The sequence below is a fragment of the Alosa sapidissima genome, chromosome 8, assembly GCF_018492685.1.
Source record: "Alosa sapidissima isolate fAloSap1 chromosome 8, fAloSap1.pri, whole genome shotgun sequence".
In the NCBI taxonomy this organism is placed as follows: Eukaryota; Metazoa; Chordata; class Actinopteri; order Clupeiformes; family Clupeidae; genus Alosa; species Alosa sapidissima.
The window spans coordinates 1,308,124-1,328,704 of NC_055964.1; the positions used below are offsets into that span (position 1 = coordinate 1,308,124).

The following is a 20,581-nucleotide window of genomic DNA, read 5'->3' on the forward strand; positions in this document are numbered from 1 at the left end:
TTCGGTCCGAGACAAAATGTGTGGTGGGGCCTTAAAATCAAGCTTCAGTTGCTTAGGTTTTATGGCACTGTCTCCTTCTCCTTCGGTGGTCTTGGCCACTAATTTAGTGGAAGCATGCAACCTTGAAAGATGTTTGAGTAGCCTAACTTTGAATTACTTGACACTGACGTAGATAGGCCCAGGGCATAATGTGCATTTCACGATTACATTCGTTCCTTTAATTTCTTGGTGGGGAAAGTAATAGCTATACTTCCATAGAGAAAGCTACTTTTGGATTATTTGGGTTCGCCATAGCCTGTCTCTCGTTGACTGACTGACTCGCTTGTGTTGTACGTTGTGTGTCCAACTATGCGTGCTTTCAAACACCCGCCCTACTCTAGAGTAACTCTGATTGGCTTACCATGAAATTTTACTCAACCTCCAATCGCCAATCGTCAGCATTAATGGGCTTGTCTCGTGCACAGCCCACTAACCAAGGGGGAACAGTTAAAAAGTATTTGCCTCTCGGCTCAGAGATCTTGGTCTGATGAAAAAAACAGCTTCAATTATAGTAACTCGCCACATTTTTTGTCAGTAACGGTAACGGCGTTATTAAGATGGGAGGAATCAATTAGATTACTCGTTACTGAAAAAAATAATGTCGTTATTTATAACGGCGTTATTCCCATCACTGGTCATAGGTGTGTTTTGGGTGTAACATCCTTTAAACCAATGAGAAAGACATTTGTCCCTTTAACCCCTTTAAGCAGCGCAACGTCAAACAGCGCATCGGTATTTTGATAGTCAGCGGCGCATTTGAAGAAATCTGCTTGCACGCGAGACCGTATGGAACAAGTATTCCACTAAAACCTGTTTGTGACTAGCAGAGTATAGCCTACACACATCTGCACGTCTATTATTTGAACTCATAGGCAAAGTAAAACTAACTTCACTGTGGTCTCATAGTCAACGACAAAACAGTTCTACACAGTTAATTACTTTCACTATTGACTAAAGGGCTACTGTTGAAAACATAGCCTGAAAAAAGCAACACTTACCCCAATAATGTTCAAATGACTGAATAAAAATCCTAAGGATATTTATCCTGCAAAGGAATTGCTGCTAAAGCTTACATCTTGTGACAGTGCGTCTTCAGCCCTCTTTGGGGCAGCCTTGGCCTACTGGTTAGCGCTTCGGACTTGTAACCGGAGGGTTGCCGGTTCAAACCCCAACCAGTAGGCCCTTGAGCAAGGCACCTAACCTCACTGCTCCCCGAGCGCCGCTGTTGTAGCAGGCAGCTCACTGCGCCGGGATTCACCTCACTGTGTGTTCACTGTTTGCTGAGTGTGTTTCGCTAATTCATGGATTGGGATAAATGCAGAGACCAAATTTCCCTCACGGGATCAAAAGAGTATATATACTTATACTTATATGATACTTCTGTCACTAAACTGGAAAGAGCAAAACATAGGAATATAATGGTTATCTAAATCCCATGGGCAGATAACTCTTAACACCAACATTATCTTGTTTTCTTTTTATTCATGTTTGCTTAAAGATCTGATATGTAAGCCCTTTTCCCTACCACACCAATGCAACAGTATTGGTTCCTATTCAATCAAAGTTGTTTTCCTCTAGAAGGGAGCAGGGACTTGTAGCAAAGTTCCCCGGATGTGCTGATCTAATGTATTTAACCTTGATTTTATCACCTTACAGAGATAAGAGGGAGATAGCCAAAGCCAAGGCTTTGGATGGAAAGCAGGTATTGGACCAGTGGAAGGCCTGTTATTTTGAGGTGCGAGCAAGGATAGAGATTTCCGGTCGAGACCCACGCTGGGAGTTTGACCGTAAAAAACTCTTTGAGAAGACCGATTATATGGCTTCCATATGCCAGGACCTCTTCAATATCCTTCAGGTCAGTTTAATTTGTCTTTTTCAAACCAAATGTGTAGATTTTTTAGTAATAATCAAAAAATGTTCTTAATGTTTTTAAGGCTGACATGCTGCCAAGCTTGGTGGTGTCTGGTTCTCTCCTTCACAGAACCAAGATTACGACAGTAAACGAGACGTTTTCTTTCAGTTGTTCACCAGACACCACCATATGGGAACCTACCACAATGCCTCAGCACACAGTGTGTCCCATACAACACACAGCACAGGCGGATCCCCACACAGGCCGGTATAAGTAGTACAGTGACACAGTTACGGTGGAATAGAGTCCAGGCCAAACTATTGTCAACTGATGAGATGGAGCTAGCACACAGTGTGCTCAGGACATGCATATTGCAGTATGGGTACGGCAATGCCGGCCCAACTAGGTCAAACATGACGCATCAGAGGAACACAAGTTCAGGCCAAGCTGTCTCCAACTGAAGAGACAGAGCAAGCACTCAGCATGCTCAAGACTTCCATAGCACAGTGTGGGCATGGCAACGCCGGCCTAACCTGGTTAAGCACGAGATAGTATCAGAGGAACATAAGTTCAGGCTGAGCTGTAGTATACAGAAAAGACAGAGCAAGCTTTCAGCGTGCTCAAGACGGCCATATAACAGCAATGCACAGCATCGGGGGAATGCAGGTTCAGGCTGAGCTGTCATTGAGAGACAGAGCAGAGCAAGCGACTGGCGTTCTTGTGACATCTATAGGTTATAGAAGTGGGTAAAGGTATTATCACTGGTTCAGTTTACTGATTAGCAAATGTCTTGTATCAACACGTTCCTCCAGACTGCCCATGACACAGTGATTCTCCTCGTAGAGTGAGCTCACAGACCCTCTGGGGGCTAGGTATTAACTGCTTCGTAAGCCAGGCAAATAGCCTTAACCAACCAATGAGCTAGTCTTTGCTTTGATAAGGAGCGCCCTAGGGCCTGAGCACTGTAGCATATAGCCTTCCTTTGGGTGACCCTGTGATTCACTCACAACACCATGAATTGTAGGTAATTTTCTTGAGTAAAATGTTCTTGGGTCCTGCTGTAGAAACCCTTCAGCCAGTCTGGAGGAACCGCTTTGATCGCTCATTCATATAGCAGCTCACACACTGTGACAAAAGCGTGCAGCCTTAAAAAGGCAGTAGTTAGAAAAGGGTTCAGGGAGGTAGATCCGCCAAAGGCAATATATCCCATATGGTGGTGTCTCGTGAAAGAGAACCTTTGATTCCTCCTCAGTGGACTTCAAGGAGAGCCTTAGTTTGCAGATGGTAACGTAAAGAGCAACGGTGGTCCAATTCCTCGGCTGACCTAACCATCTCCATAATAACATAGAATTGAAGGCATAGTGTGAAACATGTTGTAATTCAATGTAATGTTAGTTTTGAAGAAAAATCATTTTAAATAAATTTCCATCAGAAAATGTACATTTTCTGGACTGATCAAAACAAAGATATTTTTATCTACACTTTGCTTATCAAAAATTATTAGAAAACAATCCGAAACCAGGTTTTGTACAATTGTCTATTCTTTTGGTCAACACAGATTCTAGAGGAGTTTTATAATATTTTTGGGCCAGAACTCAAAGCAGTTACTGGTGACCCAAAACGCATTGATGATGTGCTACGGTGGGTGGACAGCTTGGTGGTTCCCATTGAAGAGCTTAACTTTGATCCTTTCAACATTCGTAAGATGGGCAGCTGGAAAATGGTTATGCAGGACTTTAAAACTAAAGTTCAGGTAGGTAAAGATGACACATTTGCAAGTGCTTTTGGTTTGTTGTTAACTTTTCACTGTTATGATACTAAACCCTCTGATATCTGTTTATCAAGGCTATTGAGGGAGAGGCCATTAATTTCATTGATCAGTCCTTTAAGACTTTGAGATCAGCGGAGGCGGCCTTTGACATGCTGCTGAAATTCAAACACATCCGCTCCAGAGAAGCAATTAACAACCAAATGATGCAGAAATTCAATGACATTCTTGCACAGTACTGCAAAGAGGTATGTGGGATTATAGGATTAAAAAAAAAAAATCATTGTGGTATAATCTTATTTAATCAAATTAATATCTGAACGGAAATGTCTATGAAGAGAATCACGCACCAGCAATGTTACTCTGTGTGTGAATCATCTTATTTTTAACACTAACAACGAAAAAGAAGCTTAAACAAAACGGGATGAAAGAGGCTATGATGAAAATATATAGTTTGTATTCTGCCATAGTAAGTAATTTTGGACGTTGTAGACTGGGATGTGTTCAGACACAGCTCTGATGAGAACATTGATGTGTTTACGGCATGGTTTACGGAAGTAGTGGGGTTTATTGGAAAGCTCATGGATGACATTGTTCCCCAACGCACTCATTTCCACCGTTGCGAGTGCTATACATTGCTAGCAGGGTGCATAAGCAGTGTGCAAAACGCTTACTGCTAATACGAAACAACATTAAAAAGGTACACCTCACTGCAAAAAATGTGTCCTGCCTCCTAAGAAAGCTGATTTTTCTGCCATGTTTCACAGGTAGATATCATCAATGATATATTCTTGAAGCACAAGGACAACCCCCCTCTTAATAAGAATCAGCCACCTGTTGCAGGTGCCATCTACTGGGAACGCTCTCTGTTCCACAGAATCAAACACACGATAATACGCTTCTTGGAAGTGGAAGAGATGCTGGAGAGTGAGCAAGGCAAAATGGTAGGCTCTACTAGTTATGGGGATGATTAATCATCATGATGATTTTATGAACAAACTTTTTTATTGTGTGACTGTCAGTTGACTTCTCCCACGTGTTCCATGCTTCACATTCTTAATTATTAATTAATCCATTCATTCATTAATTTATTTCCTTAACATGCTTAATATTTGTTTACAAGTTCTTAATATTATGAAGTGTTTAAAAACAAGTAGCCTGGAAGCCAGCCCGAATATAATGCTGCCTACACAATTTGAAATAGGCTACTTGCATGAAAGGCAGCCAGGTGTGTTCGAACCTGCCAATATTGTTTATGCAATTAGTGTCTACACAGACCTGGTTGGGTATTGCTCTAGGGAATCGGCACGTTACGACAACAAAGGATTTATGTGTGTGTTAATTTTTTTATTATTAGGCAAACAAGATATTCAGTGTTGGAATGAAGATGTAATGAGCAGAATATAACAGAAAATGCATTGAAACAGGGTTAACACTCCACCGTAAATAAATGAGCGTACAAGAAAAGCCTTTTGTGCACCTAGTCTGTTCAGTCTGAACTTGTTCCATTTAGAAGCCAATAGAGCATCACAGTCCCGCCCCTCCTCCGAGAGAGCTTAGTTTCCGGAAGTAAATTTCCCATTAATTTCTCCCATTGACGTTTTGTAAAAATCCGTATCTAAAGAGTTTTAGAGCATGTCTTAGGCTAATCAGCTACAACGTAAGTCATAAGCATACACATATCATTTCGAGTGAGAGAAAGAACATAAAAAGTCAAAGGTACAAGACTGTGTACATATTTTCATTTCCGAGCGAAGGAACTACTCATCCCATAAACCACTGCGCCTCACTGAATAATAAGTAATGCACGAACCAGCGTGAAATCATTTCCAACCGGCGACAGCGCGCGGACCCTTTCCTCCAAACATTGATTTTTATATCGTGAATGTGCAGTTAATAGCAGTTATTTCAGGAGTAATCGTGTAAATAATAGTGTTTTGGTATTGAATGTTATATTTACCATCCTGTATTGTATATCGTGTGTGTGTGAAAGCGGTTAACGTTAATTTTAGCAACATTGTGCAGTGCTTCATATCTGATTGCCATCCTGATGCATGGACCGGTGCATGGTCTGCTCTTGGACCACCATATTCAGTTTATTAACTTGCTGTGATCCATCAGCACAAAAGTTTTTTGACCAATTTTCCAAACCGCACCCGCACACCATCCGCTGGTTGTTTTAATGTATGGGTGATGCAGCGCTGCTGACGTGAGGCTAGAAAGCTCTTGCCTGTTCTAGAAAGACTGATCCAATGCAGCAAATATATTAAAAGGCTAAAGTCCTACATTGGCTATGTCTCACTAGACATGACTTTGGATTAAATGCATTTTTTAAAAATGAGCGTAGCACTCTAGAATCTTTGGTTAACACTACGGTATGACGTTAGCAAAGGCCTGACGTTAAACTAAATTAGCTTACGTAAGCTAGCAGGCTAACGGTATAAATTAGTTTTACGGCCGGCAGATATATCAGACCAGACGCTATTAATGGTTACAACAATGGCATAATCAGATAGTAAATTGTTTATTTCTCATCTCTAATCTACAAATCTAAGCAAAATAAGGTCACACAAATGACATTTTAAACAGATTCAGCAGCCATTACCGATGTCATCTGCCATGTTTGTTTACCTTTCACAGCTGTTTCAGACGTTGCCGCAAGGGATTATGGGTAGGAGGGAGCATGAAGTGTGCATCGATGCTGCCTCCAAAAATGACCGTTATTTGGGAATTCTAAGATATCTTAAAAGGCAGCAGAACAGTCTGTCTCGCAAAACAGTCTCCAAATAAAACGCACATTGGCATGTTGCCTATTCTGCCAGCTTGTGCAAATATATCATCCAAAATGCTTGATTGCATTGCATTCTGCAAGATCTGACAAAAAAGGTAATGCACAGTCCTGCTCAGTCATGCATGCTACAACATTTTCAGCGCTATTATACGGCAGTAGCCTACAGAGGAGAAAAGGCCTCTGAGCTAAAGCAATTGTTTTTCAGTCCTTGAACAATCATGCAAGAACCGTATTTGACGAACATGGAATGGCCACAGAACTTTTGCAAAGATATGCTTCCATTGGCTACACCAGACGAGCAAGTTTTTTCCCCCTTTACTGTCTATGCGTGCGAGCAGCGTGTATGCGCTCCGCTTCCGTTGTGGTTTAAAGATTGAATGGGAAACGGATTTGGAGCCAAAGACTAATATTTAATGCAGCTACAATTTGTAAGGTATCACCAATATCAATTTAATGTTACTGATTGAAAACTTCACAATGGAGCGTGTTTTTAGAGCGTGATCTGCAGGCGACCTGTTGGCTATTTTTAGAAGGTGCGCTGGGGGCGCCTAATAGCCGTCCCGCGGGCTACCTGGTGCCCGCGGGCACCGTGTTGGAGACCACTGGGCTACAACATAGCCAATGTAGGACTTTAGCCTTTTAATATATTTGCAATGTAGGACTTTAGCCTTTTAATATATTTGCTGCATTGGATCAGTCTTTCTAGAACAGGCAAGAGCTTTCTAGCCTCACGCAGCGCTCCATCACCCATACATTAAAACAACCAGCGGATGGTGGGCGGGTGCGGTTTTGAAAATTGGTCAAAAAACTTTGGTGCTGATGGATGGTGGATGATAAATTTTGCTATGCAGTTATGGTTGAAATAATAGCCCATCAGCGCATCTCTAGTGTGTGTGTGCCTCTCTCTCGCTCAGAGGGGAGGGGGAGGCTGAGGGGTCGATCAAGCATGGATTCTAAACTCTGTGGTGGATAGGATCTACAATTAGGTGTTAATTACAGTGCATGAAAATGCACTGTACTGTTCTTCCTAGGCTTCTTCTTCTTATTAGAGTGCATGAAAATGCACTCTACTGTTATCCGAATTCTTCTTCTTATTCTTCTTCTTCTAACGCTTTTTGTGCGTTTAATACAGCTTCAACTGTTTAACGTAGAAACTTCATTCAAACTGCGTTGCGTAGGTCTTACTTATGTGACTTCAGCTATGTATTTTTCAACTTTGTAACTTTTATACTTTTTAAACTATTAATTAAAAACTACAAAAATTTCCCCATTGACTTAACATTAGATTATGACATCACAATAGCAACTAGAAAAGCATTTCCTGAAGGAAATACAGTGCATGAAAATGCAAAACATATGATGTAAAATATCATACAGAGTAAAAACAAACTATATTGGTTGCTAGGTAGATGAGGTTTAATATAGTTGGAATGACTGAACAGTTAAATAAGTGGATAGTTTAAATGGTTAAATTATTTAGGTAGATAGTTGACGATAACTGACACTTGAAATGGCCTAATGTTTGCTAGCAGTTATGTTAACTATGTTAACAAAGATAATAATGTTAACCAAGTTACTATGCTAACTAACATGCTAACAATGTTAAAATGCTAAGTATGCTAACCATGTGACTTAGTTAACTTAGCTAATCATTTTTAGCAGTTATGCTAACTATGCTAATTAACATGCTAACTATGCTAACCATATTACTTAGCTAACTTAGTTAATCATTTTTAACAGTTATGCTAACTATGCTAACTAACATGCTAACTATGCTAACCATGTTACTTAGCTGACTTAGCTAATCATTTTAAGTAGTTTTGCTAAAAATGCTAATTAGCATGGTAACATGCTAGCATGCTAACTATGCTAACCATGTGACTTAGCTAACTTAGCTAATCATTTTAAGCAGTTTTGCTAAAAATGCTAACTAGCATGCTAACGTGCTAGCATGCTAACTATGCTAACCATGTGACTTAGCTAACTTAGGTAATCATTTTAACTTATTCTTATTCTTCCGCTAACGCATTTAATGCAGCTTCAACCGTTTAACGTAGAAACTTCATTCAAACTATGTTACATAGGTCTTACTTAGGACAGGTGTGCTATGTATTTTTCAGCTTTGTAACTTTTATACTTTTTAAACTATTAATTGAAAACTAATCAAAATTTCCCCATTGACTTAACATTATGATTATGACATCACAATACGGCCGTTAAGCAATTAGAATCCTATGGCAGGTGTTCAGGCCACCTGCAGTCTCAGGCTTTAAGCATACAAACTGGCCCTATTAAGACTACACATCCTGTTCAACTGCTTCCTCTGCCAAAAACTGTTTAAAAATAAAAGTCCTCACTACAATATTTCACTGTTAAACAATTTAACCAGAGAGGGTTCAAGCGGAGCGAGAGGCGCAAACGTTCGACAATTTCCGCGTTCGATTATTGCAAGGGGGAGGGGGGGAAATCCCCCTTTATGCAGACCAGAGTAAGCCCTTGCTGCACTAATGTCAATGGAGACTTGTGGAATTTTACCAATAAATTGGTCATTTTGTCTTTCTGGATTTGTTGAGGGTTTTTTGGAAAATTGTGTCATAATCTGTAAGTGTTTGGGATCATTTCAAGCCTAATAGTGTAATTTTTTAGTGTTCGGATTTGTAATAAAATAACTTAATATTAGACCATGCTGCTGCCAGTTACTGTCCGGTTGTTATCATGCTAGCTAGCCTCTTAGCTAAGGTAACATTTTAAACGGAGAAGTGTAATTTCTTTGAAACGACAACTAGCTGAATAACACTACTGACATTAGTTAAAGTGGATAGTTTATACTCAAGCGAATTTGCAACAGTATATTAAGTTTAAGCGAAGTCCTTCAACTACTAGTCACTTGTTAGCTAGCTAGCTCGGTTCACATGACTAATTAAATTATTCATATCATGTCCTTAAGAATGATTCATTGGTATCATACATGATTATGGACAATAATACTGTGAACACAATTATGTTTATCTGTTGTTATTGCTTATTAAGAGAGAAAGTTTATTTAGTGACGTAGGGTGACACTCCCACTTATGCAGACCGGAACTGTCCTGTTTTGCTCCCATAGTAACGAATTACGTTGCTCTATCTTGCTAGTAATCAAGGATCTTTGATTTAACCCTTTAAACTACTGAACTTTTTAACTGTTCAGCCATTGTAACTGTTACTTGTCATCAACTATGACTCCTACCCACTGTAGCTAGTTAGCATGGTTAGCATAGTTAGCATGCTAGCATGTTAGTTAGCATTTTTAGCAAAACTGCTAAAAATGATTAGCTAAGTTAGCTAAGTAATGTGGTTAGCATAGTTAGCATGCTAGCATGTTAGCATGCTAGCATGCTAGTTAGCATTTAAAAAAACTGCTAAAAATGATGAGCTAAGTAACATGGTTAGCGTGTTAGCATGCTAGTTAGCATTTTTAGCAAAACTGTTAAAAATAGTTAGCTAAGTAACATAGTTAGCATGCTACCATAGTTAGCATGCTAGCATGTTAGCATGCTAATTAGTATTTTTAGCAAAAAAACCTTGGTAAACATTATTATCTTTGATAACATAGTAGCATAACTGCTAGCAAACATTAGGGCCATTCCAACTGTCAGTTATCGTCAATTATCTACCTAAATAATTTAACTATTTAAATTATCCACCTATTTAACCGTTCAATCATTCCAACTATATTAAACCTTATCTACCAAGCAAATCATTTAACTATATACACCTTGTTCAGTCATTCCAACTACATTAAACCTCATCTACCTAGTTCAGTCATTTGAACTATATTAAACCTCATCATGTTGGTTGCCAATTAGCACATCATCTGTTTTAACAATATATTTCACACCATATGTTTTGCATTTTAATGCACTGGTAATTCCCTGGAATTGCGTTTTCTAGTTAATATTACTACGCTAGGTCGAAGTACTCCCAAGTGCTATTGCGCCAAAAATTGTAGTTCTCCTGTTTATTCGCTTGGAAAATCGCCACGTTTCATGTTGTTTGACCATAGACATTTTAATCAACTACTCGTGTAACTGTATTTAAGTCGGGAAAACGTGGATGTTTTTGATTACTTCTACATCTGGCTACGTCTGAGCCCGCTAGCATAGCAACATGCTAACACATTCGCGCCGCGCACCAGAGCGTTTGAGTGCACGTACCGACACGGGAGAGGTATGACTCTACTCGTGAAAGTTAAAGATGAACTGAACTGGAATTTGAAGTAAAGGTGATATAACAAATGTATTTTATTTCTTCTCATTGGTACAATGATTAAAATGGCTGAATTTATTAAAAGGGATAAAATTGTACATTGAAAGTGGTGTTGTTGTTACACGGGCGGCGCCATGTGGGATTTCAACAATCGGCTACGTCACTGGCATGGTAAGCTATTCTGCACTAGCACTAGCAGCCATAGCAGATAATGAGTCTGAGGCTAGCTGACATGGCTGAGGAAACTAACATTAGGCCTAGCTGAGTTACATATTGGCCATAAGCCATTTATCATCGGCTAGCCTACATCACAAAATCTCATACAAAATGAAACCAAACTAGTGAAACAAAGCCGAACACTTTAACAGGGGAAATTAATTGGGCATGAATCATACTGAACGCTATTTTGTCAATGAACAGAAACACACACGACATTCAAACTATTGATAAGATGTGCACTATGGAAACTGGTCTGTAACTTTGGACGAATAAATGCCATTGACTTGCCATATCCTGACTTAAAAACCCTTTTCTTGCTTACTTTATCGCAAACTCGGTGGGGCAGCTTGTAGTCTTTTTCAATTCATAGAAGGGCGAGCCCACTAGCCTAGAAATCTAGACGCGCCCCTAGTGGCAGCGAATTACATTTGCTGCCAGGGCTAGTCTAGCAACTCTCCGTTGGCTTGAGAGCTCCAGAAATCGAAACTTAATCAGGCCAGTGAAATCGTGTATAGAGTCGTTAGGTGGGCTTAACATAATGATTGATGGCAGAGTTGCAACGGTTTGGCTTGAATTCCCTGCTACTTGAAAACAAATAAGATGGATGTTGCTGCTGGCGAACAGTGTGACACGAGTTAAGCTTTTATTAAGTTGGCAAACGTTTGAACTAGCCAACTAGCTCCGCTAGTGGGAAACGCATGGGACTCATAGTGCTGCCGCTGTCCTATTCCGTGCAGAGGGAATTTGAAAGACAACTGATTATCCCGCCCCTCGGACTGAGCACTGCGAACGGTGAGTGTCCAGACCCTACATTTTAATGTGGGTCTGGCTCGTCAGGCTACGAGCCCACAGTCTATGTGCCATGGAGCCTAAGTTTCAACTTCAGCTTCGTTCACCCAATGCAGTCACTGGTCGCAATTACAAAGTCCAGGAAGGTTCGTTCAATCGTTTAAAGTTTTAAGTGCAGTAGCCTATCTGTCCCCTTTGGAATAATATCTCGAAGACGCACCTGGTGCTTTAAAGACAGTAAACAGCTGGCGTGCATGAATACTACTAGACATGAATGTTCCAGTCGGCTTTGATGCACAGAATTTATCGTGTGGTTTTCCTAACCCCCATTTGGTAAATAGATTATCACGGTCGAATAGTTAGTACAGCAGAGAAGCTATGCCACTTTCATCAAAACCTATTACAAAGCTATAGCAATGTTATGTCATTAAATACGATAAACAGTGATTCTGGAACAGATCTGCGTCTTCCTTATTCCGTTAATAAACATATTACAGGATGTAACCATATTCTGTCCGTTCGGAAATTTTTTTTGCGTTAACTGTTCTAGTGTGTTACAAGCAGCATGGGCCGTCAGGCAGGTAGTTAACATTAACATTTTTTGCTAGGCTAGCCTTCCTACTGCGACATTACACCATTTGTACAAGACAAGTAGAGCTATTTTATCCAGTGTAATTTATCACTTACCACTATCTTGTTTGTTCTTGTCATCCTCTTCCTTTCTCTTCTGGCTTCCGGACGCATAACTCCGCTTCATTATGACTGACAAGGTTTTATATTTTCGCGGCAGCAGCAGAAACCACAAACCTGGCTGGCTGGCTGCTGTCAGCGACTACTGAGAGGGGCCCCCTTGAGGGGGATCCCGGTATTGCCGGTAACAGTGTCGTTGCACTTTACTGCATTGACTATCAAAGGGGCGCTCACAGTTTGTCGTTGCATTTTATTCTTAACCAGTCGTTGTCTTGGGGCCCCTGGCCAGCTCGGGGCCCCAAGCAATTGCTTGGTTTGCTTGCCTTCTAGCGACGGGCCTGTTTCCGACCGTTTTCCCCTGAGAGCTTAGAGAATAAAATGAGGAGAGCTACCTGTGTTTTACATAATGTGTAACATTTATTCACATGGCCAGTTCAAAATCACCTAAGGTTTTGACTGAAATGTGTGCCGATATCAATTATTGGGAAAAACATTGTTTAGTGGATGGCGGGTGGATTGTTGATGTATATAGCTGCAGGTGCAGATGACATGACTAAAGCTCATCCATGCATCTAGGATGTTGGAATTTGATAGGATACAGGAACTGCAGAGATAAATTGAAAATGAGGATTGGTAGCCTATGTCGGAATAGCGGTACTAAAAAAAATCGGACTAGGGGCATGTCGTAATAACGGTATGTCGTAATAGAGGGTTGTCGTAATAACGGGATGTCATAATAAAGGGTGAACCCCCCTTATAAATCATGTCCCTTCCCGCCTAGCGTTAGAATCTGGTTGCGTGTGTGTTGTGTAGTGGGGTGGGTGTATGGGTGCACTAATGAGCCCAACCAACTTATGTGTTCCATCAGTGGTTCGACTGCACAATTATCACAATAGCACAAGTAGAATAGACAAGGGATGGCCGTAAGCTTTAATTTCCCCAGCACCTTTCAAGCCAATGCACGGTTCCATATCAAGGCTATAATCTGTTTCAAATCTTGATGATTTTATGAGTTCTCCCTGCTTACTGAAAGTCGCTGTGTGAACCTGCGTGACGTGAGTGCGAAATAGAATGCAAAATATTAAAATAATCGCATCGGACTTGGTGTGTACACTGCAAAAACTGCTTATCTAACAAAATCTAACCAAGTGTTATTAATCTTATATCAAGATAGAAAAAAATAGTTGGTATTGTTTTCAGAATAAAGAGACTTACCTAGCGCTTTCTTGTGAAATCATTTGACTTAATCTCATCTTGAAAACAAGCAAATTTGTCCTAAAAACAAGCAAATTTGTCTGCCAGTGCTTTGAGCAAATTTGTCTTGATAAGACTTCTTAAATTAAGTCAAAATGATCTTTTGAGAGGGCGCTAGGTAAGTCTTTTCATACTAAAATCAATACCAAATAGATTTTTTAATCTTAATATAAGATCAATAACACTTGGTTAGTATTCATTTTTTGCAGTGTACACTTTAAGTGCGAAAATTTCGCACACAAATTTTTCGCATTTTCGCACTGTTATTTCGTATCGTATCTGGTGTGTACGGGCCTTTACTCATGGTTATCGTTTCATTGTCATGATAGGAAAGTAAAATCCACAATATTACACATGCACAAACTTGCAATGCATTGATTTAGGGTAAATGATCAAGACACCTAATCTGGTGATGTCGTCCATATTAAACACATATTATGGAGACTGGAACTGCATTGTGAGCATACAACAGTATAACAGTACAACAGCATAAGAGTAAATTAGTATAACCTACAGTACAAACACTGGCATTACTTTAGATAATACATTTAACCAAATATTAAAAGAACATGATCATTTGAAAACATTTTAAGTTTGAAAATTAGATTCAATTTCCAGTTGGGTTGGAGAAAATAATGCTACCACAGATCAAACCTAAAGGCCTATTCACACCAACGATTCGCAATGAGATGAGCTGCAACATTCTATAAACCAGCCACTTGCTGCAACATTCTAAAACCTTCACTGCAAGAAATGAATTCTAACCAAGTGTTATTGATCTTATATTAAGATTAAAAAATCTTTTTGGTATTGTTTTTAGTATGAAAAGACTTACCTAGCGCCCTCTCAAAAGATCATTTTGACTTAATTTAAGAAGACTTTAACTTATTTTAAGGAGTCTTATCAAGACAAATTTGCTCAACGCACTGGCAGACAAATTTGCTTCTTTTCAAGATGAGATGTCTTAAAATAAGTCAATTTTTTTAAAAATTAAGTCAAATGATTTCACAAGAAAGCGCTAGGTAAGTCTCTTTATGGGCCCTTTCAAGAGAGTTCCATTATCAGCATCATAGTTGGCCCCACAAGACTTCCTTTTTAACATTCCATATGTTATCTTAATGGAGAGGAAGTAGATTGGGGCCCAAATAGAATGTTCAAGCATTGTTTTTGTTTTTATTGATGAAAGGGTCTATACTGAAAACAATACCAACTGTTTTTTTTATCTTGATATAAGATTAATAACACTTGGTTAGATTTTGTTAGATAAGCAGTTTTTGCAGTGTTACTGTGACTAGACATGGTGAATGTTTCGCGATGGCTTGCAACGATGTGCAACATCTAATTCACACCACTGGATTTCCTTTCTGCAACGGTTTTGTCTTGTTGCGAATCTTTGGTGTAAATTGGGCCTTAGAATATTCCTAATTTCTAAAATGTCCTATCTAAATGATCCTAATGTCTGAAGTGCAGTCTAGTTTACTCTTGTTATTTCAGCTTCATCTTTAGACAATTTTGTTACTGTTATTTTCTCCATTTTAGAAGGCTTCTTCATTAATGCTTTGTATTTCCTTTTTATTCTTTACATATTGTATTCTATTAGTTATTTCAAAAAGTTTGTTGAAATTGGCCTATTCCATTTCCACTTGTTAAGGTGAAAGCCAAATATCTGGAAGTTGGAATGTGTATGAGGGACTATGAAGTCAAGAAGTATGAACGCTGGCGAGAGGAAACTGAACTAAGCCTACCACTATTAATGAAACGAACATTGCTGACTGTGATCAATTGTGCAGAAGTCATCTCCGTAGACACTGACATTGTGAGTTAAAATCAATCATACAGCAATCATATTTTTTATTCACATGGGATGGGCATAGCATTTAAAATTACATTTGTTTTTTATAGGTTGCCCCTGCATCTGACCGGGATTTGGAAAGAGGAATACGTTATGTGGTGAACTTCGCTCCAGAATTGAAAGAAATAATCTCTGAGACAAAGTATATGGAACAGTTGGGTTACTCTGTCCCTGAGTTGGCCCGCAATGTTTCCCTTCAGGAAGACAAGTTCCTCAGGTATTACTGTGTTTTTTTTTATGAGGAGTCTCAGTTGATCAAAAAGGTTATCTCTGCTGATCTTGCATCATTTTAATAAGGTAAGTCACCAGCAGCCAAGTCACTGACCTTACCTAATATCCATTCAGAAAATCTGTTCAGTATCCATTTAGTAGGGGGCATATGGGCATACAGTAGGCTGATGTCAATTGTCTTTGATGATATTCTGCAAAAACTGCTTATCTTGTAAAATCTAACCAAGATTATTAATCTTATATCAAGATAAATAAAATAGTTTTTTGACCTTATTATAAGATTAATAACACTTGGTTAGATTTCATTTTTTGCATTGTAGCCACACTGCAAAAAATGAATTCTAACCAAGTGTTATTGATCTTATATTAAGATTAAAACATCTATTTGGTATTGTTTTTAGTATGAAAAGACTTACGTAGCGCCCTCTCAAAAGATAATTTTGACTTAATTTAAGAAGACTTTAACTTATTTTAAGGAGTCTTATCAAGACAAATTTGCTCAACGCACTGTCAGACAAATTTGCTTGTTTTTAGGACAAATTTGCTTGTTTTCAAGATGAGATGTCTTAAAATAAGTCTTTTTTTTTTAAATTAAGTCAAATGATTTCATAAAAAAGCACTAGGTAAGTCTTTATACTGAAAACAATACCAACTAGTTTTTTTTATCTTGATATAAGATTAATAACACTTGGTTAGATTTTGTTAGATAAGCAGTTTTTGCAGTGCAGCTGCTCCTTTATGAATCCATTGCTGATATTAGCAGATGAAATGCCCCAGGTTGAAAAACATTGGAATTCTCCTTTAAAGTGGGCTATATTGCAACTGTTTTGGTAGGTGCTCTGAGTGCGAGTTGAACTCACACTTGCAACAAAGTTATTATGTAACATTGGTGCTTGGAATGTGTAAGTTTGAAAAGTTATATAATTCTCCTTTAAAATAAAGCCTTATCAAAACCTTTTAATTTTCCACATAAAGAATAAAAAATGAGAGATGAGGTCGAGGGCCAGCTGTACAAAACACCTTCATTCTTCACTTAGGTTTTAAAGGTCTCCTTATTTAAGTGTTATACTTAATATAATGAATGTTTCCCACAGAATTGAATTAAATTTGTGGTGGTAGCTGAATGTGCAAACGGGGGTGGCATTTTTTGCGCCGACTGCGGCTATTTTCTATACAAAAAATCCTATTAAGTTCAGCGTTCACAGCGCTCAGCGCCCTCTGCGGAAAAACGCTCTCGGCGCTGACCGTTTTTTTCCGCGGAGCTCTGAGCGCTGAAAGTTAAAATCTGTTCAACTTTTAGAACAGCGCTGGGCTTGTCAATGTCACTACTCTCTTGCTAGCCAATTCAAATCAAGGAAGGGGCGGGACCTTCACTGTCAACAATGTTGGTAGTGGCATAGGAAAACTCAATCAGCCAAGTCCTATCCTGACTAATATTAAACCACTGCTGCAAACTAAAGGCAAATTACAAAGCCTAGAAGGATGACCTATTCTATTGTAATGCCAAATGAACTACTTTTGTCGGTCAAAGTCATATTTAACGAGCTGAGTCCTGAACGATTGCTGTCATTTTAGTTAGCTAGTTAGTTAGCATTAGGCAACGTTCCAAAAAGACGTGCTGGCAGACGTTGTAGACATGTTCTGCATGCCTTTTTTAAAACTCTGATACCGTATTGCACAGTCCACCTCACCTACCCACCTTTATTTTACCACTACATCTCTGTTTGTGACGTGACTGCTAATTAAACTCCAGCTGAAAGACATTAAACAACGCTGTCCAAGCTATCTTCAATGGAGCCTAGGATGGATTCTTATCGTCTGCTCGCCTTTGAGGCACATTTCTCAAATTACAGCCAAGGTAAGTGTTCCCGTTCAGAGTTTGAGTAATTTATGTCGTCAAACATTATGATATGTATATGAAATATATCTAGTATATATAGTAATTTATCTACTATATCTAGTGAAAGTGTTAGCAGCTAACATCTAGAAGCTTACTATTGACCTAGCATCTAACTAGTAATTGAATTGTTTATTCTTATATAAACACTGTCATGGTAGCTGCTATCATAGTTTGTTTATAGCCTACTGTTAGGACACGCTCCATGCTACCATGCTTTAGTGCTGTGTAGTGCTGAATATTTGTGAAGCTGCAGCCGTTTGCACCAGCGGGCTATACTACAATCTCGATTAGTGGGTTAGCAAGGTATGTTGCGCTCTAAGCCAGGGTATGCTGTGACACGAAAGTGGCTCTGTTTTAGCGTCGCTGTATCACCATGGTGTCTTATGCTGCCAACCAAACCTGGTCAGAGTTTGAATCATGTTTGTATTCACTGGAAATCGTGGACCTAGCAGTACAAATACCAAACATCTACCTATCATTACCACACAAAGCACACATTTAAGTCAAGTCAAGTCAGTTTTATTTTTAAAGCGCATTTAACATGCACAGAGTGCAACCCAAAGCGCTCCACAAACAAGACACATAACAAAAAGACAAAAGATGCCGGATGGAGCGGTGTAGTCGCCAGCATGCCCGTAACATCAAGACATGACAAATACATTTAAAAAATAACAAAATATGCCGGACGCAGCGGCGTCGCCAGCGTACCCGTGACACCAAGACATACAAGAAAGACAAAAAACAAATTAACAAATAAAAAGTAAAAAGAAAATCAATTTAAAAAAAAAAAAAAAATCATGTTAAATTAGTCCAAATTCCAAACCAGCTGAAAATGTCCAAGGGCAATGATGACCCGCGTGAAAGCTGCGCACAGCTGTGTCTTCACAACCGATGCAACGCCAACAAAGTTCTTTATAACTGACCTACCCGGCAGTCTGGAGAGCACTGGAAGAACAAGACAGTCCGAATTTGTGATGGGCGACCCTGCTGATTATCAGCTCGGTGGTCCTAGACAGCGACCGTTTGTTGTTTGTTGTTTCATGGTTGATGCTGTCATCAGAGTTCCTTAGCACTCAATCCAGACTCCAGGCACCTAAAGGTAGAAGATGCTAGCATGGCAGCTCACATGTCAGCCGCAGCTCGGTGGTCGTGGCAGCTGCAGTTCTCTTGCAGATTAATGTTGGGCACCTTTGCTGAGCAATCCCTCTGTCCAGACATTGGATGTGCAGCGTCACGGATGGATGAGGGACTTAAGGCAGGCTAGCCAAAGCGCTCATCAGCCCAATGGAAGCTGGTTAACGTTAACTTGACGTTGATGGTGTCAGCCGAGTTTTTTAATCAGAAAGAAGGACTAAGAATAACACAAAAACGATCGAAAATAACATAAATAAAGAGTGATTGCATTTAATTAGAAAAATAAATACAAAAAATTAACAGAACATTACATAAAATTACGAACATTACATAAAAACAAACAAAAACATGATTCCAGACGGAGCGACGTGTCTCGCCAGCGTCCCCGTAACCTAGCAACAATTAATTTAATTGTTGTTGATTGATCTGTTATCAGAGATTTCAGTATCACCTGCCTTAAAATGAAATGAATAGAACACAGAATGCTGCTTTGCTTGCAATGAAATACTATAGGCTAGTATAAGTACCACTAACAGCTTGATTGCAACAACAACATGACTTATATATTTAAGTTGTATTGAGCAAGTGTACAATTGCAGACATTCCTTTTTTTTGGTATAACTGTTTAACTTATTTGCTTTTGTATTTTAGGTTCCAGACCAGACCAGTGTAGTGATGACCATGTACCTGTCTGTGTGCACACCTGTCAATCATACATCACGGACAACATTGCTGACAATATTTCTAGCAACATACCTGCTAACATACTCTCCTACAAACATATCTCAACATATCTGTGCACATTGAACTATACTGAGATTATCCTGAGATCTACTCTGAGACCTATATTGATGCGTGACTATACTATAATGCCATTTTGAAAACCAAAAGACAACAATTTTATCATCAAAATTCTATAGCTGATGTTTTTAGTAAGGTCCCACCTTTGAAGGTTTTAGAATATCTTACTAGCATAGATTTTAAAAAACATATTTAAGTTTCTATAACACACAATGCTCTGGCCATTAAATAGCCTTAGTTGCGGAAATGGCCTTAAATTAAACAGACAAACAATATTGATGCGTAACAACTTACTGACAACTATACTGACAACCATATGAAACAAACATACCTGTAAATCATATCTGTCAACCATTCATACCTTTGAATCATACCTGTGCTGTGACATCTGTGAAACTTAGTAGCTGTTCTGTAGACCAGGGGCCGTATTCACAAAGCCTTTTATCTTACCACTAGGAGTACTCCTAAATCGCACAAAAATATTTTAGCTAGGAGTTTTCTCTTCAAAGTTATTCACAAAGCCTTTCAGACCTACTCTTAGTAAGGAAAAATGACAACTCCTAAACTAAGAGTGAGTCTTCGTTGCTATGGATGACGTCATTACTCACGCACGAGCTTGACTGAAGTGACCACCTTGATTGGCTGATGATTGTAACGCGGGAATGATTCCAAACACCTTCCTTACGATGATGAGTGACAGGTGACAGGTCTGAGAATGCGTGCACTACATAAGGATGGAAGATGATGAATAACTGAATAAAAAGGCCTAGCCTAAATGAATCAAGAGTAAGGCTAATAGCCTAGTAGCCTATGCGGATTTATCCAGTATCTTTGCAACATTATTAAATTAACCTGTCACCATAGCCTATGCCTACGTTTGCAAAGAGGAGAACATTTTAATTTGATTCACAATGAAGCATTACATTTAATTTAGATGTTGACAATGAGTAGTTTTGGTTGTTGTTGGTGGCGTTATTGCATCCCTTTTATGCCTACAATGCAAAATTGTTCCC

At 39.1% G+C, this 20,581-nt stretch overlaps 1 protein-coding gene across 2 annotated transcripts in view; it reads left to right on the forward strand.

The window, feature by feature from the left end:
- The window catches only part of dnah10 (dynein axonemal heavy chain 10), a 313,740-nt gene that overhangs the window by 58,185 nt on the left and 234,974 nt on the right, over positions 1 to 20,581 (forward strand). Inside the window, exons 9-15 of one of the 2 annotated variants that reach the window (XM_042101375.1) lie at positions 1,696 to 1,894; positions 2,060 to 2,158; positions 3,450 to 3,644; positions 3,737 to 3,907; positions 4,427 to 4,603; positions 15,302 to 15,466; positions 15,553 to 15,719. In XM_042101375.1, the coding sequence (XP_041957309.1) occupies positions 1,696 to 1,894; positions 2,060 to 2,158; positions 3,450 to 3,644; positions 3,737 to 3,907; positions 4,427 to 4,603; positions 15,302 to 15,466; positions 15,553 to 15,719 (1,173 nt within the window). The remainder of the gene's footprint in view (positions 1 to 1,695; positions 1,895 to 2,059; positions 2,159 to 3,449; positions 3,645 to 3,736; positions 3,908 to 4,426; positions 4,604 to 15,301; positions 15,467 to 15,552; positions 15,720 to 20,581) is intronic. The other variant, XM_042101376.1, reaches the window with a different exon arrangement.